This window comes from Erpetoichthys calabaricus, chromosome 5 (genome assembly GCF_900747795.2).
Source record: "Erpetoichthys calabaricus chromosome 5, fErpCal1.3, whole genome shotgun sequence".
Lineage (NCBI taxonomy): Eukaryota > Metazoa > Chordata > Cladistia > Polypteriformes > Polypteridae > Erpetoichthys > Erpetoichthys calabaricus.
Window position 1 is genome coordinate 168,071,051 of NC_041398.2, and position 24,267 is coordinate 168,095,317.

The following is a 24,267-nucleotide window of genomic DNA, read 5'->3' on the forward strand; positions in this document are numbered from 1 at the left end:
ATCCCAGTGTATGCTACTCAGGCATTGTCACATCTGCTCAAAATTAGCCCTACCAAAGTTCAACTTAACAATTTTAGTCTTTGCATCGGCACTCTTACAAAATACTGAGAATTGTATTACATTATGGTCACTTGACCCTAGTGGTTCAATCACCTCTACACCCTCAATTCTATCCTGATTATTACAAAATACTAAATCCAGACAGGCTTCACCCCTTGTTGGTGCTTTAACATGCTGTGTTAGAAAACAAATTACTGATTATTTCTAAAAACTCCTGCTTTTGCGCTCCTCCATCTGCAAGGTTATCCCAGATAATATTTGGATAATTCAAGTCCCCCATGACTGTAATATCTCCCTATAAACTTGTCTTTTTGATATTACTAAAAAGATGTGTGTTGAAATTACTGTCTGAATTGGGTGGTCTATAACACACTCCTAAAATAAGACCTCTTTCCTTAATATTTTCCAGGTGAAGCCACATGTCCTCACTAAGATGGGGTTCATCATCCAACTCACTGATGACAGATGCAACATGTATATCAACTTTTTTAAACAAAAAGTTGATAATATCCGTTTACACCTCTCTACCAAGGATATCTTGCCCTTCCCAACTGTTGACTCATTGTCTGAGACCGTCCATCCTCTTTGCTCTTTCTCTGTTGCCACACGGGAAGAGGTGGAGGATGTCATCAGGAAAATGAAACCGTCTACTAGTTCCCTGGACCCTTTCCCCTCACCCTTGCTGAGGGCCAACATTTCTGCCATCTCTCCACTTATCACCAGGATAATAAATCAGTCCCTCCTGGCTGGCCATATTCCTTCTGCACTAAAAACTGCTGTCATCAGACCTCTACTGAAAAAATCCACCTTGGATCCTGAAGTTCTCTCCAATTATAGGCCCATCTCCAATCTTCCATTTCTCTCCAAAGTTCTGGAAAAAATAGTTGCAGCACAACTTCACGATCATCTCAAACTGAACAATCTGTTTGAAAAGTTTCAGTCTGGTTTTCGCCCTGGCCATAGCACCGAAACAGCCCTGGTCAGGGTCACCAATGATCTTCTGATGACGGCAGATACTGGTTCACCTTCACTACTTATCCTCCTTGACCTGACAGCTGCTTTTGACACAATAGACCATAACATCCTTCTTCACCGCCTGCAATACACTATTGGACTCTCAGGAATTGTTCTAAATTGGTTTACATCATACCTGACTGGCAGAACTGAGCATGTCGCCCTTGGCAGCGCAAAGTCCCACACCCACAACGTCGCCTGTGGTGTTCCACAGGGCTCTGTGCTGGGCCCTATCCTTTTTACTATCTACATGCTCCCCCTTGGAACTGTCATTGGCAGACATGGTTTATCGTTCCATTGCTATGCCGATGACACTCAGCTTTACCTCAGGACTACTCCCACCTCCTCTACTGCTCCTCTGCCAACATCTACATTGTCTACCTGCCTGGAGGAGATAGAGGCATGGATGAGGCTCAATTTTCTTCAGTTGAACAGATCCAAAACAGAAGCCATCTTAGTTGGTACATCACATCATCTTCGCTCTTCTACCATCACCAGTATTACTTTCTCTGGCCAAAATATTCCTCTTTCCACATCTGTTACTAATTTGGGTGTTAGAATGGACTCCCAACTTACTTTTGACACCCACATCAAATATCTCTGTAAGTCATCTTTTTACCATCTCAAGAACATCGCCAAACTCCGCCCATTACTCACCCTGGCAGATGCAGAGAAGCTCGTCCATGCCTTTGTCTCTTCCAGGCTGGATTACTGTAATGCACTCCTCATTGGGATTCCTGGCAAGAGTATCCAGAGACTCCAGTATATTCAGAACAGTGCTGCCAGGATCCTGATGAGGGTGCGAAAGTATGATCACATCACCCCAATCCTGAAAACCCTTCACTGGCTCCCTGTTTCATTCAGAATAGAGTACAAGGTCTCCCTTCTTACCCATCAGTGCATTTATGGACATGCCCCTCTTTATCTACAGGAACTCCTTACCCCCCATAACTCCTTACGTTCCCTCCGCTCTGTACTCACTAACACTCTTCAAGTCCCCAGAACTAAGCTCAGCAGCATGGGTGACAGGGCGTTTTCATCGGTGGCGCCGAGGCTGTGGAATGCCCTCCCTGATTACCTGAGAGCCCCACAGTCAACTGAGGCCTTTAAGCGAAACCTAAAAACTCATCTTTTTAGAAAGTCATTTTGTTAAAGTATTTTATAGACTCTTCTGTTCTTTTTTATTTTATTATTCTATTTTTACTCTGTAGCACTTTGGGATTGCTAAAATATAAAGTGCAATATAAATAAAATTTATTATTATTATTACATTTAAATCCTGTTTGGCATAAACAGCAAGACCACCACCTTTTCTGTTCTGTCTATCCTTCCTAAAAAATGTGTATCCCTCTATGTTTCACTCATCCCCATCTTTGTTATTTAGCCAGGTTTCCGTTATTGCTATCCATATTACTAACCGAGAATGGTAAACCGGATGGCATGGACGCAGATACACGGCGATGGGACCATGAGACATACTGCGCAGGCGCGTACAGCGCGCGTCTCATAAACCGCACGCGAAGTCGTATCCACCGCGCACGAAGGAGTCACGGCCCAAAAACGAAAGAGCTCAACTGACGTGAATGAGAAATGAAGCAACAACGCGCCCATGGCTAACGACTACCGACACAGCCACACAAAAAAGAGGACTCTGCGCTGCAGCCCAGATTCAAACGGAAGAGGCTACGGAGGCCCCACGAGTCCACAAAGTACGGAAGGCGCAGGCGTCACCGCCATATTGTGAGTGGCACTACTGCGGAGTGAAGTTAGGAATAATGTGCTGCTTGGGATTGTACAGACCGCTGAACGCTTTACACCGAATTCAAACACAATACAGCTCAACGATACAAACACAAGTCCACCTAGATAACATCAATGAACGCAGGCGCCTACAACGCGCGTCTGAAACTGCGGAAGCAAAGCAGGCACGGGTTCAAAACGAACGAGCTCGACTGACGGATATACAAACACGAGCCCAGCTGGATAAAATCAATGAACGCAGGCCCCTACAATGCGCGTCTGAAATGCCGCAAGCAAAGAGGGCACGGCTCCAAGACGAACAAGCTCGATTAATGTATTTCAGGATACCCAACGCCGGGGGTAGGCGAGCGAAGCGAGCAGGGGGCGGAGCCCCCCTTGTAATATCATAATTATGTTCTGCTACATACAACTCCAACTCACTTGCTTTATTTTTGATACTTCTAGCATTAAGGCAAGCCATTTTTAATGTGTTACTCCTTCTACATTTAAATGTTTGCTTAGAATTTACATTACTATGCATTTTTATTTCTACACCAATGAATGCCGTCCTGGCAGGAACTAGCTGACCTTTTGCTAACCTTTTTGGTGTCTCAGTGTGTATAAGTGACTCCTTCATAGATTAACTTTTTACAAAGCGGTCTGAACTGGTGCCACATTTTCGTTACCACTCTGACATTACCGGATTCAGATTTTTTTCCACATTTCTGACATGAATTACAAACTGTATAAACCTGAGAAAACAATATTGTATCTGACCTTCTGATAACAAATATAGACCCCATTCGTATGTGGTAATGAATTCCATTTCAGTTCTGATTGTTCATGTCCGATCTGAATTAAAACTGTTTGGATTTTTGCTCAAAGTTGTGCCTTGATTAAATTATGTTGTGCAACATACAACATTTAAAAAAATAAATAAAAATAAAGAAAGGTGTGGACATTAAGCCATACACATTAGAGCTGATTTCAACTTTGGCAGACTTGCCCTTTTGAGAGAGTCCCTTGCAGCTGAGTCTGAAGATGCTCATTTACATGATGCCAGCTCATCTGTTAGTGACTCATACCTAGACTGATGCAACTTGTCAGTGCTGTTACATAGCCCTCCCTTCATTGTCACTCTCCCTAGCAACTGCTTCTAACTCTTTGCAGCTGCACACAGACTGAACACATCCACAGGGGTCTTGAGTGATTCATTGTCAGATGACACAGCAGGGCTGGTGCAGCAGAGGTGATAAATGTGCTTCTCTGTGGTGGTGTGTCCATCACGTGTCCATATATGTGGCCAGACAAACCTTCTTGTGCGGAGCTGCAGATGTACCAGTATCTTAGCAGTCTTCCTTTCCTAAACTTACACTGCCACCAATGTTCCAGGGGCAGATTTCAGCTTTGAGACTCTCCATTCTTGATTGCTTTTAATGCTGCCACCATCTGCCTCATCCCTTGCCTGTACATTCTTGCCACTGGTTCTGCCCCATACCACTTATTTGAGATCAATTACACTTTCTCCAACTCCATGAACCAAACCTGGCAGATATTTCTAAAGTTATGCTGGCAGCTATGCACTAAGGCCAATGGAGCTTGGCAGATGGAGAAAGTATCCAAAGTGTTCAAATTACAGAGTTAGCAGTCACTCAGCTGTCTTCCTTCGTGCACTTATGCTACAACCAGCATTCCTGATCCCTGATTTCAGCCTCACAATTATTTGGCAACACCTCAGAAGATCCCAGCAATTCCATTTTGTGTCTCCTCAGCACTCAGTTAAGTTGTACTATAGGTTACCTACTCATCCTGCTTCTCATACCAACATAATGATGCACCGGTGCTTGCTAGCACCAACTCAATGGATTCTGGCTCTGTCCATGTTGTTTTGTTGTTTTAGAGTCCTAGTGTGGCCCGCTTATCCCCTCTATATGCTTTATAATGTGGACCTTAACAAAATTTCCCCAAATCCCTGCTATAGTCCTCATATGTTACACTACATTTTATATCTAAGACTTCAGGCAACAAGACAGAGCACCAGAACAGGCAGGAGAAAAAAAAGTTACACATTTTTTATGTATGATAGATAATATATCCAAAATATAAGGAAGTGGAGTAACTTATGTCAGTCCTTTGGTTTCCTGTGACATGTCAAGGACTAATAGGGCATTGTGGTACAGAATGATCTCTGGATTTAGTGACCAGTTCTAATCAGCCACAACCCAATTCTAAAATGATCATTGGAAAAAGAAAAAGGATCAGATACCTGCCCAGTACAATCAATGACACATAAAAGAAGGGTCACTAAAGTAAAGTTGAAAGCAAATAATTGTTATAAAAATATTATTCTGATTTCTAAGGATCAGTTTTCTGTGACTAATATGTTGAGTATACAAAGGGGCATAAATGTATTAGTTTCAAAAATTGTACAAATTAAATCAATTAATAAATCTTCTTATATTATACGCTACTGTGGCTGTCCATTTGTCTGTCCAGGATTTTAAATCACCTGTAGCTCGCAAACCGTTTGAATTATTGACCTGAAATTTGGTACACATATACTATGTGATGACTACTATCTGCTTTCGGGGTGATGATTGACCCCCAAGTTATTCCTCTTTTTATTTTATTTTATTATAGAATCAACTCTCAACAGCGGCCAGCAGGGCAGCCGTGCAGTGCATGCGTACGGGCGCCATTCTCATCCCTTACCACCTTTGCCATCACTTCCCCTACCTCTTCATATCTTAAATCATTCTTGAGGCAGATTGAAGACTTAAGTGCCAGCTTAAGTGAAAAATTAAGGAAAATGTACTAAGTAATTGCAATACAAACACTGACTTAATTAGTTTTAACGCAAAAAGATGCCGACGAAAGACGAGAAGAAGTGGGCCGCTAGGGTGGAGAAAACAAGAACTGCTCAGGAAGCAGCAAGCACATCAACCTCTGAGCAAATGAATGCTAAATGTATAGAGAAAGAGGATGAAAACTAAGAATGCTCAAGTTAAGTGTATTCACTGCACAGTATTGTGCTAACGTGCTGTACGCCGTTACTGGTTCTGATGTAAATTTGTTGATACTGTACTGTGCTTATTATATGATGAACGAGAGAATCACCAGTGACAGAGTTTGTGTTCGCTGATATTGATATAGTCAATATAATGAACTCAAAAAATCACAAGTGAAGCAATTTGAGACTCATGATTCAGGTGGTTCTTATACGTGTGCATCTATCAGCATCAGCAAACACAAGAAGCTAATGACATCACAGAAGAAATGCACGTACATTAGCACTCCTGTTGAGCTCCACTAAATTGATTTTTTGTGTTCATGAACTGATTCACTTGAATCACTAAAAAGAGTTGTTCAAAGAATGAATCATTTGCGAGTTGCCCATCACTGCAGAATGATCCCATTCCATCTCTAGGCCAACCTTGTTGCCCTTTCATCTAAGCCTAGCTGGCCAGTTTCAGAGGTTTACTTGTCCCTTCCTGGAAGCCTGTTGAATTTCCTTGTAAAATTGGTTACAAGTAGATTGATAAATTCTTCCAAACACACTAACGCAAATTACATTCCCCAACAAATGTGATAGTATTCCTAAAGTTCTAGGGATTTTACAATGACTTGTTTAAAGAAAGCTGTTTCTTTCTTTAGATCATTAATTAATTCTTAAAAGACCATTTTCAAAAAATGATTAAAATATTAAATGTTAATCTACATTACATGCTACATATGTACCTTGCTGTCGCTAGAAGGACTGCTTGCTTGTTACTGCACAACTTCCAATTCATACGTGACTTTACAGGCTTATTGTTTTTAGTAGCTCCCCTTGCTAATTTGCATGATACGAGTACATTGCCAGCTCATAGTGGTGGTGACTCATTGCCAGGCTGATGCAATTTGTGTCCACTGTTACAATAAAACTGTATTCTCCAATGCTCTTTATCTTATTCTCTGTAATGATAATTTACAAAATCAACAATATCACACTAAAATATTTGTGGGATGTGTAATGAAAACTGACATACATAGAGGAAACTCAAGTACACACAGGGCAAACTCCATACCTGGCAGCGTGTTCAGTAAGCAGCAGTAATCACTGTGCTTCACAAATATTATTAGACCGATTTGTTTAGTATTTCATGTGTAGTTTTTGTTTTTTAGTCAAATGTGCCCAATTTGTACATACTTTTGATATGTACAAATACACTAGGAAAACAAAACTCTTTCCCATACCTTAAGTTAATTGTTTTCCTGAACTCAAACACTGGAGCCAAAGTAAACACCATTAGGCCTCTGTTTAAGATACTGCGTATGCTGGAAACCTGTACCCACTGCATTAGAATTAGGTTAGAATTGATGAGTTTTGGTGTAAATTGCTACCTGTAGAGTTTGAACCCACGCATTCATTTTATATCCTAACAGGGCAGGCTCCAGACCCAGGCCGGGATCGCACCACACTTGCAGACACATGAGGACACGCGCTGAGCCACGTGCACCTGACTGTCTCCATGGCAATCAGCTAAATGGGGTGCAGATGACGTGGCACGCCCGCATTTAAATACAGGCGCACGGGTGCGGTCGGATGGCTGAACGACATGGCTTCGTATGGCGAGGAGGCTCGTGATAGCTATCTGTATTCGTCGTACAACCCTTACTCGTACCGGTACTTGAACCCTAAGCCAAAGGGTTCTTCTTGGAGGCCCAAGTCCTACTTCACCAGCTATGGCGAAGTCGGAGACTATTTTGACAACCAACAACGAGCGCAGCTTAAGTCCATCTTGTCTCAAATTAACCCTAATTTGATCCCGCGCCTGAGGAAGGCCAATACAAAGGATGTGGGCGTGCAGGTGAACCCCAAGACGGACGCGTCGGTCCAGTGTTCCCTGGGGCCCCGTACTCTATTGGCAAGACGGAGACGGCGTCCCGATTCCCCAGTCCTCGAACCTGGTAGCCCTACTTCGGAGGCAACGGTGCGCTTTCCCCGGACACTTGCTGTCTACTCTCCCATCGCTTCTCGTCGTCTTGCGTCTTTCTTGGAGGAAACGGAGGAGAACCCAGACGACGCCGACCAGAACATCAGACCTGACCAGGGCACTTCCCGTGAGGAGAAGGATGAGGTCTCTGGCAACGTTGTCACGGCGGACGCAAGTGACAAAGATGACTTGAAGGAAGAGGATGATAGCGGTGGGGGCATCGTGGAAGCGAAGGATGGCAAGGCGGTTGGCGAAGTCAAGCAACAGGCGGCGGAAGGGAGCAAGGCGCGGGTGCGCTTCCAGGTTAGCTTCGTGGGCCGACGGTGTGAAGGACGGTAGGATCTTAACAGAATCTTTTACTTCGAACCAATAGCTTTTCGAAAGGACTCTATAGAACGGAATCTAGACTATTGGTCTAACTTCATTACTTAAGTGCTTTAGAGGTCCAAGACCACGAAGCCACTTGCACGTCATTTGCAAAGATGCTCGTTAAAGTGTTTATCTAAATAGTACATTTAGAAATAACAGCAGCAAGTGTGGCTGTCTTTATAAATCCATTTGCCATTGCAACCGGATGAAAGTTCTGACGCGTTGAATATTTCTAAAGTGAAGGATAAAATTCAGACTCCCGTGCCTAATGCTGCGGGTCACTAGTTTAGGAAACGTGCGGACGTTGGCTTAGTATTCCTTTTGAGGAGACGGAGAGCTGAAGGCCGTAGCAGTAACAATTAGTCGGTTTTTACGCGCATGGCCGTGTCCATTCTGGATGGCCCTCCCGACCACAGTGCTCCCCATAATAGCTGAAGTCTGTGAACAGTCATTCTGTGCGATCATACGGTGCTTAAGTGAGTTCGTGCGGAGTTCTCGTCTCTTCGGAAACGCTGAGTTTCAGTCAGTGATAACGCAATACAACTTAAACCTGATATAACGTGGGTTAGTCTAAAAGAGCACCTGCTTCTCATCTGGACCACAGGTTTTGCTTGTCCACTGTTCTAATCTGAAACCCTCTTTAGCTGCAATTTTGTGAAGCAGCATGAATGGCTGTACTTATGGGACAGGGCAACCGTGTGCATACTGGTGGTGTGGACACGCAGTTTTGACACTTCTGAAGCTTCTTCCCGATTGTCTCGATATAACCTTGCCGTTGCTGATTTATATAGTTCACTAAGCCTAAGTCTTTTTGATTTTAGAACTCATTAGTCAAACTTAATTGGTTATGATTTGATTCTTTAGACTGCTACTGGTCCTCTAGTTAGAATTTGAGTCTTTGGCAAGTTTTTTTTTCTAGGCCCCCTGCAGCTGGCACCAAATCATTTACATGATGGAATGCCAGCTAGTAGAGCTGTTTCAATAGTGATGTATACAAATCTATTTGAAGCCATTGTTTCATCTTGACGCTTGTATTTGAAGCAATGAGATTGTTTCACTGTTTGGGGCATAATTGCCCTTGGTGGGTGAATAATCATAAATTAGGGGCATGTTCTTGAGGGACTGGATACAGTTTACAGAATGTGGCTATAGTAGGCTAGATTATTGTGGTGGTCCAGTACTAAGAGTAGGACATTTCCTTTATTGTATAGTGGATTTTAAACTTTCTGACTTGGTTTAATTCTGTCCAATCATCTGAATAGGGGAGGGGGAGGTTTACATCATTCCATAGCATGTGGGACAATGCAAAGCTTTGAAACTGTTACTGGTTCTTCAGTGATTGAAGCTTCAGATGTTGTCACCTGGCTGTAAAGCTTTAATGAAGCACAATTCCAAAACAGTGCATCAAACTAATGCAAGCTTTGAAATCTTGTCTAATATCCCATCCGTTCTAAAAGCATTAGAATTGCTTTGATTCCTGGCCTAATTTTGTTATGTATTTTCAAAATGAATGAAGGGTCCCCCACCCCATTCCTCTTCCATCCTTGGCATGAGGAGTGTTCTGGAATAGCTGGGGTGACATTGTTTGAGAACTATTTTGGCCTTTTTACCTTGAATGTAGGGCCAGCTTTGCCATAGATAAAATGGACAGTTCCCTTGGACTGCCTTGTTAATCATAACTGGCCCTGTACTATGGTCTATGTAAGTAATCTCTGCAATTGAAACCAAGGGCAGCCCCTACCCTGTTCAAATATTTGTTGCTGGCCCTGTTTAAATGACTTCTATATTAGGATGCTGTGGATTGGAACTGGTTGGTTTTTTGCTTCTCTTTAGCTGGCAGATTAATTTAACTGAGTTTTATGATTAAAATGTACTGTATGTTGTGCACATGTACTGCACTACCTATTTGGTAAAGCAATTTAAAAAAATAGGTGGATAAGAGCGTAGTTTTACTGTACTATTTTTGTCAAGTGGCCCAAGGTCCTATGTCAAAGCTAGTGAATTTCTTTGAGTTGTACTGTTGGGTATTGTGTGAATTTATTGTGGGCTTTCTTGTTGCCACAAAGGAGCTGTGCAGGACTTTGGCAACAGTTTCTCCCCCTTTAGTGTTTTTTCCTTTTTCTTTATCTGTACTTGAGTAAAAGTTGTGGACTACTGAAAAGGGAATTGGTTTGAAATTCTGCAGTGATAGAGGTGTGGACCTACAAGATGGGTTTGGGCATGTATTGTGACCCATGGGCCAGTTTTTTCCCCATTATATCCTTTTTGGTCCCTGGGGAATATTTGGCTTTTTATCAACTCAAATTTATATATTCACACTGCAGTCTGAACATGATTTGCAGTCACACTAAGGCTTAATGGAGGTGCATTGCCAATTGGTGTAAAGGAGCCCCAGTTAATTCTGCTGAATTCATTGGCTGCAATGAATTGGAATGTGCAGACTTGTTGTTGGCACTTAGTTTTAATTGTGCACTAGTAATCACTTCAAAGACCATTCAAGTGTAAATTGTACTGGCTGTCAGTTGTAGAATGTGAAGGTGGTTTTTGTTCCCACATTAAAGGAAGTTTCTTTAAAAACCTGCTGTGACTTGTATAGCTCCACCACTGTTATGAGGTCAGTCTAGCCAGTTATGTGGACCTCCTAGTACTTGGAGTAGGCCCTCTAGTCACTCCCTGAGTAGTGACTGGACATAGGCTTTTTGGTTCAGTGAAAGTAATTTTAATTGGTTCCATTGTTTTGCTGACAACTTTCTTGGTGCAGAAAGAATGGTCTTCAACTTTTCTCCACCTGATTTCCATTCTGTCATCCCCTTGGCAATATACGCCATAATTGCAGAATCTTGTTTGTGCAAATGACATGACCTGGTATTGTATTAGTCTTGAGATTTACAAAATAGAAGACAGGACTGTTCCTTGTGGTGCTCACCCATATCAGATGCAGCTCTTGAGCCTCACAAATTGCAGTTTCGACAGTCCATTTTAATGGGCACTGTAGGCTGTGGTGGGAGGAGAATCTAAGAATTGGTTCAGGGAATTCCCCATCTCTACATCTTAGAACCGGAGTCCTGTTTTGCTAAAGTCTATGCTCACTCCATTCCAGGTGTTCTGAGTTTGTTTTGCAAGATTCCCTTCATTCAGCTTTCTTTAGGGCTGCTTGTGCAGTTCTGTCACTGCGATAGTGTCCCTTAAAGTTAATTTGTTATGCAATATCCCCGTGTGACTTGTTTCCTAGTCATTCTGAGTGATTTCAGCCTCCAGGATCCCTTAGGAATAAGATGCATCGGGTTCAGTCCTGGCTAAAAGTGGCAGTTTACACTTGAAGGCATCTAACATTTTAAACAGAGCAGGTCCAGCTTGTTTGCTTAAGTGAAGCATGTCAAACTGATGGAATTTTGTCAGTGTTCCTTCCAAAGTCATGTGGGTGAAGTCGCCACCTTCTAGATAACTGCAAGTTAAGGATGAGTTAGTGCTAGTGACGGTGAAATTTGTTGCAGAGTCCTCACTTCCTGATGGAGGAATATAAGGATTAGGATGTAACTTCTGTCCCTGGGCAAAACCTGGATGAATTCAGGCAGCAAGAATTTTAGTCTGAACTTCAATTCCATAGCTTAAATGACAACCCAATATACTTACAAAATAAAGCTTTGATTGAAAGGCTTTTTTTTTTTTTGTAGGCTCTTTCCCAGTATGATATATGAATTTAGTTAGACCAATTAAATGCTTAGTTGAGTGTCCATGTTACAACTAGAAAAGAATCTGTGCAGCACGGAACATGCTAAACATACAGGACATAGCAGTGGTATAAGCAGCATTCGGACTGTCTGCTACCTGGTCTGAAGCATTTGAACAATATTGAACCATATTACTACATGGCCTTCCTTTCTTGCCATTAGTCATTAAATTGCAAAAGGCCATGGTGTTGTACAGTTTTAATATTGAAGAAACTTGGAAACTGGGGGAAGTTTTGACAAACCGTTCTAACAGAGCCAAAGTCGCAACAAAATCCAGTTTGTGAGCCATTAGCTTGTCTTTATAAGCGTCTCAACAGTGAAGCCTGAGTTGCAGGTTTGACAGGCCGAGTGGCAGTAAGGAAGCTATTGCCTAAATAGGATGGAGTTTTGCCTCGACACAGAACTGATACCAGTGGTCTATGCAAGAGTGGAAGGTCTTCTGGACCAAGAATCAAAATTTGAAATCATTCAGGATTTCTGTACGCTCTTGAATAAGCAAAAAAATTTTAGTTTGTGACAATGTGGAGAGAATGGATTGGGGCTTTGACAGAAATTTCAGCGATTTGACACCCTGAACCAAAAGCCCTATAACTTCTTGCAGTACCGTCGGTGCATCAGTTGGTCAGGAGTTTATAAGATGACCCAACTGAGTAATTTCAAAATACTTAAATGGGAGTGTTAACCTACACATTCAGGATACAGACCCATTTATGTACACTGTAAATTGACACTTTTGCCCATCCATGTATAGTCAAAAAACCATGACAAAGTGAAACATGTTGGTTTTAGAAAGGTTTGCAACTTTATTAAAATCCAACTGAAATGTTGAGTATTTAGACCTTTTTAAGTACTTTGTAAAAGCCCCTATGGCAACAGTTCAAGCTTTGGGGTCTCAAGTCTAAGCTTTTCACACCTTGTTGCTCTTTCTAATCTAATGGAGTTTGATGTGATCTGCCTGAAAGTGTCAAAACTGCAATGTGCAGGTCTTCCAACAGATGTTCTATGGAGCTTGAGCCTGGGCTGGTCCACCCTAGGACAGTGAGACCTGTGAAAGCCACAAGTGTTGTCATGGCTGTATACTTGAGGTCACAGGTGTCAACTCTGGTCCTCAAGGGCCACAGTGGCTGCATGTTTTCATTCTAACCATCTTAGTGAGCTGTTTTTACTGCTAACTTTTGCTTTAGTTTTAATTTGACTCGCGCCCCTTAATTGTCTTTTTTTCCTTAATTAGTAGCCAAACAATGAGACCTCAAACAAGACACCATATGACAGAAAAATCAACAGATTTGGAAATGTCTGCTGTGGTAGAATGAGAGCAGCAACAAGCCATTGAATTAAATAACTGCTTAACAGCAAGAATCTGCTTCTCATTAAGACTGGTTGGAGTGAAATTGGTTGGAGTTTGAAATCCCAGTTTAGCTGGTCATCTGTTGGCTCGTTTCATGTCTCATTTGTTTGGCTGCCATTTAATGAAGAAACAAATCAATTCAGGACTGAATCCTTAAACAGGGCTGTTGAAATGAAGGGAAAAGGAGGTAATTGGCAGTGAGAAATAATCGCTGATTAGGAAAAGGATTAGAATGAAAACCTGTAGCCACTGCGGCCCTACAGGCCCAGATTTCGACACCCCTGCTTTAGGTCATTGTGGTGGATTGTGAGCTGTCGCATCAGTCTGAAGGTTGCTTGCAGTCTGGTAACATTGTATTAGTCCCTGATTGTCTGAAAATGCCTGTTGTACTTTACAAAAAGCAAAGTTAATACAGGTAATTGAGGGGATAGTTCTGGAGTATTAAACCGTGTGCCGTTTTAATAAAGATGCTACTGAAATTGTGGTTTTCAGCAGATGTCCATAACATGTTCTCAATATTTGGATCTCTAATGATTTTTAATAAAGTTCAAACCTTTTGTACTAAGCAGTGGCTAATGGGTTTCTGCAATTTAAATGTATTTGTCAATATTTTACTCATCACATATCTTTAGCTAGGTTTCTGTTGCATATAATTTCATAAATATGCTCCGCTGCATTCAACTCACTTGCTGTTTTGATACTCCTGACCTTAAAGCAAGTAACTTAATACTTCTGTGGCTAACTTTGGGTTAGAAGTTGCTTTGTATTTGTTCCACAACTATTCATTCCTTCACGTGAAGATTTAAACCTAGACTTTCCTAAACACCCTGGCACCCAATCCTCAACCTTGTACATATTACCAGTACAATGCAAGGTGTCGCTGTTGGACAGGCCCCATCCCTTCTATCCCACATTACTATATTTGATTCACCTTTAAAATGTTCTCTGATCTGGACTTCCATGTAGCACAGGCAAATCTTCAGCAAAGGTAACTAGAGTGTAGAGCTGCTAGTCTGCTATTGTCCAATTGTTCCCTTGTGGATAAGAACTTCCAGGTCCACAGGTGGGAGAACCACCTGAAAGTGGATAGGTTAACTCCATACCCCTGAAGACAAAGTCCACTACTATCTTTGACTTGTTTTGAGATGACCTATTGGATCATCCCCTGCCTACCACCTCTTGAGTGAGTTGCTGTCCTTCTCTGCAAGGTCCTGTAAATAGTATCCTGATTTCCATATCTGGAGTTGATGCCCCAGGACAGAATGTACTCTAACTTGTGATTGTCAGTGATCCTTGTGTATCTACCTCAACTTGAGGACAGACTCCTTCTAACCAAGTTGGAAAAGGGCAACCTCCTGTAGGACTTGCATTTTATTTTGCATCTTCAATATTTGCATAACTATCAGCCCCTTTATTTGAATTCATTATAAAACTAAGTAGTTGAAATGAGCTACTGGAGTATTTAATATCTAGTTTGTCAATTGCTTACCTAAGTGACTTTTTTGCTGTTCTTTCAAACTTGGTGCTTCATATACTATGCTGGTCTAAACACCTTTAACCAGTACTTCTAGGCTTCTCCTGGATTTACTACACAATGATTTGGGTAGAAATGTTGGCATGCTTAGTTTTACTGTCTTTACTCTTATGGTGGCTTCATGCATTATTTCTGTGTTCTTCAGGAATGCACAGAGGAAGACTTAACCTGGTCCTGTCCCTCTTAAATTCTTTTACAGCATAATCAATCCTACCTTGGCCATCTCTGTAGTGTTTAGTGAAATGATTCCCAGCCTACCAAAGCTTTGACTTGGCTACTGTTTCAGTGTGTTCACCCCAAACATCCTTGTTTTAGCTTCTAAATTCCTTTCCACTCTGGTTTTTCACCCCAAGTGAAATGTCCACACAAATTTTCATCTTTTTTTTTTTTTATACAGTTCAATATTTTGCTAATGTACTGTATTTTCAAGAGTCTGTTTTTAGTGTGTTCTAGATTTCACGTGTAGCAGTCTTGCTTCAGTTTCATTGCCCAGTGGGTTTTGGTTACTTTTAAGCATGCCTCTGGCTAGAGTAACCTCTGTTGCCTTTTCCTCCTTGTGATCAGATTTATAGCCATCACTTGGCATTTATATTCATTTTGAACCCCAAATAACCAAACCTTTCCAAGAATACTGTAACTTGATAGTGCACTTAGTTTGCCCTTTCATTCTTAGTATGTCTTTCTAAAATGTGCATAAAGACATTTAGTCTCCATATCTAGACTAACTATTGTTAGTGGTAGAATACTAATGACCACCTTTTACTGTGATTTGTGCTTCTCTATTCTCTCCTAGTGGCATTTACAGTACAAGAAACAAAATTGAGGGATAATCTTTGCACATAACCTGCTTGGTAGTTATGTAAATTCTAACCTTTAACTTTCTCCTGTATGATCAAATCATCCAAAGTCCTATGTATCTACCTTGATACAGAAATCCTATTTTAGCCTATGTCTAATAGGCTCTTGGCAAATGTACTATATAAAGCATTTTATTCTTGAACGAACACTGCAGTTAAATTGCAGTTACCTTTTTAATTCTCAATCAGTTTAAAAACTACAGAAATATCCAGCTTCTTGACTGACTGCACAAATTCTTAATCTTGAAATTGAAGACTTGCCGTTTTGTGTAGTGGGTAGGATAGATGATACCATTTGCCAAGTTTACCTTTAGGCTCCAATGCTGATTTTAAAAAGGCACAGAAAATGTGCCATAGCAGTTTAAATAAACCTGATTAGACCAATGTAACATGCAACCTAGTTATCCATTAGAACAGTGGCTCAAGCTCTCTTCAAGGCCCCAGTGTACCTCCTATGTCTTGGGGTTGGCACTGCACAGGTTGAGATTTTTGCTCTGTTCTAGACAGAGGTGCTTAATTTTTGAACTAGCACTTGTTGCTTGTGTCCATCTCCAAACTTACACCATTCGCACTAAGGAGTCTGAGTCATGCTGAAAATGTTGCATATGTCAAATATTAAAGTCTAATTTTAAAGTTAGCACCCTTGCTGTAGCTAGTGTGCATTTTGATTGTTTTAAATTTGCTTAGTTTTTTGCCCCAGTGATCATACTGTTTAGCATTGAGTTGGAATGTTGTCAGATGCTTTAAGTGTTGAAGGTGAGGTTATGGTAGGTCTAACTTTGATCTCTTGCTGCCTTAAACCTCAACTTCAAAGCTTGCTCTAATTGACAGAACGAATATGAATATGCTCAGACTGTTTATTTGAAGGATTTCTGTGTAAACAAAGCTGTCATTTTGAACACAGCAATATGTAGAAATTTACTCCATTTGTGAACATCTTTCAAGTTACATGGACAGGTTAGTAACATGGTGGTTAGAACACGGACACATTGAAACCTCACTAATTTACTTGGCCCATTTTGAAATGTGGACTTCAATTGCGTTAAATACAGTATATGTGGACTTAACCTTTTTAAGGTGTTCTCGGCTATTTAAATTTTAGACAGCCTCTTTGGAATTTTCCAGTTTCCTGTGAATTGTAATTGGTTTGGGGTTTTTATGCTGTTTAGGTACTTGTTTAGTTTATAGACTGTGTAACTGATGTGCCTGAATGCCCCATTTTTAAAGTTTATTGCACAATGGCAGTGAACAGATGGTGGCATGTAATGAGCCATGTCTTGTTGCTCATACTGTAGCTGTGTAGAAGATTGACTGTAGAATTGCTTTTCTTAATAATCCCGCTAAATTACATTCCGTTGAAATTTTAAATTCAAATTAAAACTTGGCAAAGCAGTGTAAATGTTTGTTTAGAGCACAGAACCAGGGAGCTTGGCTACCTGAACTAGGTTCGGATTTAAACTTTCAAGTTGAAACTACATGGATCTTTTATGGATATAGTTTATAGAGTAAGGCTGCTTATACTGAAATCAGGCTTTTGCATTATTTAAGCAAATGCATAAATGTCTGAGCATGATTGGACCCTACATTATACTCGAGATCCCTTCACTAATTTCAGTGCACTTGACCGTAGATGCCTTGTAGATTGGAGTTGTCCTTCCTAAATTAAACGCTTCATTGAAATAGTGTGCCAGTTTTTAGCTGTATTTCAGGGTCTTAAGGCAGTGGTTCCCAAGCTATTCTGGGGACTCACAGTGGCTACAGGTTTGTTTCAACCAGATTCACAATTGGTGATGGACATTTTGATCTTCAAGTAAAACTACTTTATTATAATGGCTTAATATTACCAAACTTTTTTTTTTTTTTTTTTTTAATTTCTACATTGACCACAATTCAAACTGGGATCCTATTAAATGGAAAATGGTTGGAACATAACAGTCAGTGGGTTCACCAAGACAGTGTGAGAGAACCACTGATGTAATTAACACCACTTCAAAATTCTTACATCTTTTGGTAAACTGCAGTAACTTAGACACTTTTTCCAAATCTTGTTTAATTGGAGAAACAAATAGGTGACTGGTTTCCTGCCCTGTGTGTAGCATTTGAATGTTTCTTGCATTAACATAGATTTCTTTGGATTTTATGCAAGCTACTGCTGTAAACATGACCATCTGTGACTGAAGTAGAAAAGCATGAGCTTCCAAGTTTGTCATTTAGTGAAATTAACCTTGATCCAAATACAATGCCTTCCTAAATTGGGCACTTGAAACATTTGTTGCCTTTTGCTAATTTCTCAAATCCAGCAACTCCAGAAGTGAGATTTTATAATTTTGCATATGTGTTAAATCAAAATATCTTTCACACTACTTGCTGCTCCAATAAAGCACACTTGGAGCAATTATAGCTTAGTCATCTTGGGTATAACAAGTTTCATGAACCTGGGTTTGGGATTTTCTAGATTCCCTCATCAAGCTCTGCCTTGTTTAGATGACTGGTTCTCCCCTGAGATTTGATTGGGTTAGTCTGAGGTCTGGCTAGGCCACTAACATTCAGTGGTGACCTTGTGCCATCTGTTACTTTCTGCTTTCTTTCCTTAGACAAAGGTTCAGGACAAGTCTGAGTGCTCTGAAGCAGGTCTTAGCAATTTTAATGTACTTTGCTCCATTTGGCTTTTACTATAACAGACCTTTCTCCCAGTCACTGAAGGAAAAACATCCCCCACAGCATGATTTTGCCATCACAATGCTTTATTGGATTGGTATTGCATAGGCGAGTGGTAATGTTTCCCCAGATATGAATTGAGGCCGAATAGTTTTATCCCCATTTAAGACCAATCGCAGTACTTGAAAGCCTGCTTGGACTATAGTAAATGGCACTTAATGTTGTTTGGCCTCTGTCCTCTGCCAGAACTCCCAGATCAAGAGTGGTGCAGAGGTAGTTGTCCTTCGGGAAGTTTCTCCCACCTCAACTCAATCTATGGGACTCTGGGCCATGGTAAGATGTAACCAATGTTGTCACTTGAGCAGTTTGGCCAACTCTAGGATGAGTTGTGGTTATTCCAAAATTTTATGCAGCTTTGAAAGTTCCCAAGAGTACGGTGGCCTCATAATTCTTAAATGGATTTTTTTTTTTTTTTAAACCCCTGCCTATATCTTCTACTACATACAATTGTTTCTAAGCTGTTCAGGCAGTTCCTTCAACCTCATGGCTCTAATATGCTGTCAGCTGTGGGATCTTATGTAGACATGAGTGCCTTTCCTACTCCTGTGCAATCAATTGAACTTGCCACGGGTGTAAAACTCCAAACAACAAGGTTTAGAAACCTCTGTTCCATAGAACCACATTAAGTGCCATAGCATGGAATGCGAATGTGTTGATGTGAGATTTTGAAATTTTTCAAAAATTCTTAATCGATTGCATGTCATTCAGGGGTATTGAGTTTCAGGATAATTATTTTCACATAGGGCTATGACAATGTGAAAAGGGAAGGGATCTTAATATTCTGAAGGCTGGCTAAATACTGAACTTCTCTGTAGAAGTTGACATCCAAGGCTGCATTACATGTTTGAAGGCAAATGTCAGTTATTTTACTTAACCAAAGGCCACAATCTCCCCCCTCAGACCTTGTTATGGGAAATTTTAATTTCACTTGATTCCAAAATGGTGATGCAGATGTTTTGCATCTTTCATAGAATACTTATTCCAAGTATTTTATGAATTTTCACGAATCCTGTCTACATTTCCCATAAGGCTTTAGCTCCCTGTTAGGATTGCTATTTTATAGAAGTACATTTATCAATATTTCCATAAACCTGCTTTGTATTAATCGATGCTCACTTTATCTACTTATATGATTATCTGACATGAGTAATGGGTTTGTTTTCTGTGGATGTTTTTTGCATAATTTTCCATTGTACATTGATATACAAGCCAATAGTGAAGTGACGAAACGTTTCTCTCAATTCTACATTAGTGTACAGTACTATCATACCTTTTGCAAGGGATATGAAGGCAGGCTTATGATTTACCTTCCTGCACAGTATACAGCATGTTCATCAGTTTTCTTGACCTTCATGGTTTCCCTAACCTAATTTAATTGCATTTTATACTGTCAATTTCCCTGCATTGTAGGCATCTTTCATTTTCAGGTCCTTGGAAGAGCTGTGTTAACATTTTGAAGAGTCACTTAGGGTCTGGAGTTCCCATCCATTGATGGGATGGTCAAGAATTGGGAATTTTTCAAACTAAGCCATCCCAGAATTTCCTATTGAGCTGTAAAGCCTTAAACCTGAAACACTGCCCCATACCTTGGCAAATACAATGTGACCTGTAAGAGAAATGGTAACTGTACATTAATTTCATAAATGCAATTTGTTTTTGACACTAGCAAAATAGCTTTTTGGCTGGGATGACCAGCCCTTGCATAGAAATGTTTGAACATTTTACAGATTTGATTCTATTTTTAGAGCAAAACAAAGCATACTGTCTAATTCTGTGTTAAAGCCTTAACTTGCAGATTGTCATGCCTGTGAGCCTAGTCAACTTCATGCCCTGTTTCAACTGTCATAGTATGGCTGTCAAATTTGCCAAAGAACTTGGTATTTTCATATCAAGGATATTTTGAAATGCTTCTATTGCTTTTTATACTTATGCAGTTTGTAAAGCATTTAAGTGCTTGTGATCTATATAGCTGCTTAAGTCAACTCAAATATGACCTTTGCAAATGTATCAGTTCCCCAAAACAGTATTCTTTATACATAGTGACAGTCAGAAAGCTGGAAATGCCTTGCACTACCTTTACAATGGCTTGTAACTGCTCGCATTACTCCCCTTCTCACTTCCTCCCCATCAAGTGGCTGTGCTGTTTTGCTTTTGAAGTTGATTCTTGGAGTATGAATAGTTGGACTAGATCCTTAAAATTTTTATCCTGCTTAATCAAAACTTGTACATTGGAGTGCCTCCTAGCAATATCCCTGTATAGCTGGCTGTGTGGTAAGACTAGGGCTGAATGATTTCAAATCATAATTTAAAACAGATGAGCAAACAGCAAAGGCTGATTTGGGATATAGGTTGTATGTCTGAGCGATAGGCCTGTCAGATTAAAAAAAAAAAAAAAAAAAAAAAAATTTGAAGTTTTATTCACAGGCAAAATCTGACCATTGTCTTAATACACTAACTTTACCTACTCCAGATGTGCCATCAGAGCTGTATTTTAATGTTTTTGAAAGCTTGGCATCAGTTTCACAAATAGATATTGCAAAATGCCAAACATTGCTGTTTTCAAATCCCAATTAGAAATTATAGGACTATGATTTCCTGAAAGATTTTCATTGGCAACAGAATTCAGCTATGGTATAAGTGAAGGCACCAACCTGTCAAATTTAACTTGAGCCAGGTTCAAGCACTGTAGATGACCTGGGCATGGACAATTCCAAAAAGTTCAACTGTGGGCACTCCATATGAGCAAGCTTTTTATTTTGATCTGTTGGCTATTGGACACAGCCACGTGCTGCTGTTTTATTTGTACAGACATGCATGCTGTCTGAGCTGGTGATGCACTATTCTGATGGCTAGTGTCAGACTGTAGTACTCTATTAGTCTAATGTGTGACTTTATTTTGGAGGCCTTGGCTTAATGCTGTTCTCTAGTTATTTCTATAGTGTGGTGTCTGAGCAGCAGACCTCACTCAGTGGCACCAACCTCATTACAAATCTCCAAAGTAGCACTCTAACATGTTGGCATCTCTGACATTTTTGAAAGCTGTGCTTTGTTTAAAGTGCAGTAGGATTTACTTGAATTCTTTGGGGAGTCACTCACCAGTATGAAATGCAATGGTGTGCCTTAAGATTTGATATGGGTTAGGAGTTTGTCAAGTGTATTCTGTAGTTTTTTCTAAACACTTCTCCAGTGTTGTAAAAGTATTTGACAATCATTCTGACCCATTAACTCTTAAAACTTATGATGCAATTTTATGGCAAGATGGTGGTACCAATGGTAACCTTTTTTTAGGGTGCTGTTGCTTGGTATTTTGCCTAATTTTTAAGCAGCCTCCATGTACCACATTGATTCTTGTGACACTTTAAAATTTTGACTTTCTTTAAAAAAGATCATATTAAAGAGCCCTAAAACCTTTTTAGGCAAATCGCCTTTCAAAGATGACTTTTTTTGACATTTTAAGTAGACAAATGTTTGTTCAGTAGGTTGGTACTTGAGTGTAACATTGCATGTAATCTCTCCATATTCTCCCTGGTGATTGTCCCTACCTTGGGCTCTAGATTGTTTAATTTCTACCTCTGGCCTTTGTGTTCTCTAGCTTATTTGCATATACCATCTTTTCAGATTAGCTTGTACTTCAAATGTAACACTAGTGTAGTGCACTAAAGCAGTGTATTGCCTCTTAAAGCTTAGTTGCTGCTTGTCCATTTTTCCTCATTTGGAGGTAGTGGTAGTGATTGCATTCTCTGCACAAGTAGACCATTCTGTGGGTTTTTTCTAGCCAGTTTGGTCTTAAACACTAGTTGTAAGCTTGTTTTCTAAATTTAGCTGTGACATTTGAAGAATGCATTGTTTTCCTGCAGTTCCTGGAGCAGAAATATGGCTACTATCATTGTCGTGACTGTAATCTAAGATGGGAAAGTGCCTATGTTTGGTGTGTTCAAGGAACTAATAAGGTAAGGATTTTCTTTTACCTGTGTAATGTAAAAGGAATATTTGTTTTAAATTTTACTTCTATCCTAACAGGTTTACTTCAAGCAATTTTGTCGAACATGTCAGAAAGCCTTCAATCCTTATCGTGTGGAGGATATTACTTGCCCGGTAACTTCTTTGTGCTTAAATATCTAGTTTCCATGTGGAAATGTAACTGTTTTTTGAATGAGTTTTCTACCTGAAGTATCCTTTCTCCCTTTTGCCCCTAGACTTGCAAGCATGCCAGGTGCACATGTACTATAACCATGCGCCATGTTGACCCAAAGAGACCTCATCGCCAGGATCTATGTGGACGTTGCAAAGGCAAAAGGTTGTCCTGTGACAGCACCTTCAGCTTCAAATACATCATTTAAGTTTATTCTAGTACAGTTCCTGCAGAATTGGTTTGGGTCAGTTATGTCAGTTTTATTTTTGTACTGGCAGGAACAGTTGTAATAAATGGCAGTGGTGGGCATCTGTTGTGAATGAGTTGCAAGTCTTTTAACAATACATTTTACTGGAGTTTAATCAAATGAGTATTATATTGTACATCTTAATACTAGAAGTGTAGCTCTGTTACATAACAAGCATCTTTAACAGAATTGAGCATAAATACTAGTGACTATAGGCAGCAAATGTCATGTGGGCCCTGGAAAAACTAAAGTGAGAAACTAGTCAAAGTAACGAGCTTAAATTCCAGTAATGAGTCTTAATTGCATTTAGTCACGGAAAATAAAGTGGATTCCAATCATTGTAGGTTAGTCCAGTATTAAACTCCACCCCCCCCCCCCCGTATAAGAGGCAGGTTTAGAACTGACCATGAACCGTATAAAAAACAAATGTAAATTGTAACCCAAAGTGCAAAAGTAAAATTAACATATATAGGTTGCCTTAAAGTATCAACAAGTGAGTTGGAGTGTCACTGGGCATAATTAATTTATCACTATGGCTGAAGATGGATGTGTAACAGAGGGGTACTCTTTTGGAAGACTAAATAGAAAAGGAGAGGGAATTGCTGTATGCCAAAATTTAAGCGCTGATCAAGCCCCATCTTAGTGAGGACATCTTGAAAGTATTCAAGAAATGGAGTGTTAGATGAACTTTAACTATTTTTGTAGTAATAAAGGCACTTGTATGGCAGGGCTTGATACCCAAATATTAACTGGACTAATATTGCAAATAGAGTACAAGTACAGCAGTACAAGTTCCCCAGCATGTTAACGTACCAGTGTGCTGGCAAAGCTTGTCTAGTATCTTTCTTGGGGTAGAATTTGAGGGTGTTGGTGGGATTGAATAAGTAGGGTTAAGTGACCATAATTTTGGAAGAATGAAAACTCATTTTGTTGTATAAATTTGTTTATACAGATGTGGTACAGTAAAGAGGGTGGATCTAGAATAGTCTCCACACTGAAGACCAGTAGAACAGGTTTAAAATGGTTTACATATAATGCAGACCAGTACATGCCATAAATTTGGAATTTGCAGAAACTCCACAGGGGGTTAGAGTTAAAGCTGCAAAGGTCTAACAGCTGTATAAGATTAACTTCAATGTGAATTGAAGGTTCTATGAATAGAAGGGCAGCCATTAAGCAGTTTCCCCTTGGGATTAATAAAGTATCTAAGGATATCAGAGGCTAAAAGGCAGAGGAATATAGCAGGTAAGACATAAGATTTTTTTCAGCATTGGCAAACCATCCAGGACAAGTGCATCAGGAATAGTAAAGGGAAATTCAAAAATGTTACTGCAACATACTTTTTCTGAGGTCTTCACGTGTGGAAGTAGATAACCTCCCAGCAGTAAATTGGACTAAGGCTCTTGGAAATTGGTACAGGGCGATGCATCACAGGCTGAAATCAAACAAATCACCAGGGCCAGATAATTGTCCTTGTTCTTGGGTAGGCTGGCGAGGACTTGCATTTTAGTCCTTTCCCCAGTGCACAGTGACTTCCTAAA

The 24,267-nt window shown here is 40.2% G+C and overlaps 1 protein-coding gene across 1 annotated transcript; it reads left to right on the forward strand.

Moving 5' to 3' along the window:
• The first annotated feature begins 7,368 nt into the window (after positions 1–7,368).
• On the forward strand, positions 7,369–22,794 carry zar1 (zygote arrest 1). The gene is made up of 4 exons (XM_028803009.2): positions 7,369–8,093; positions 22,205–22,297; positions 22,368–22,442; positions 22,544–22,794. The coding sequence occupies exons 1-4, from the start codon at positions 7,413–7,415 to the stop codon at positions 22,685–22,687; spliced, it is 993 nt and encodes a 330-aa protein (XP_028658842.1). The 5' UTR covers positions 7,369–7,412; the 3' UTR covers positions 22,688–22,794.
• Positions 22,795–24,267: the final 1,473 nt, after the last annotated feature.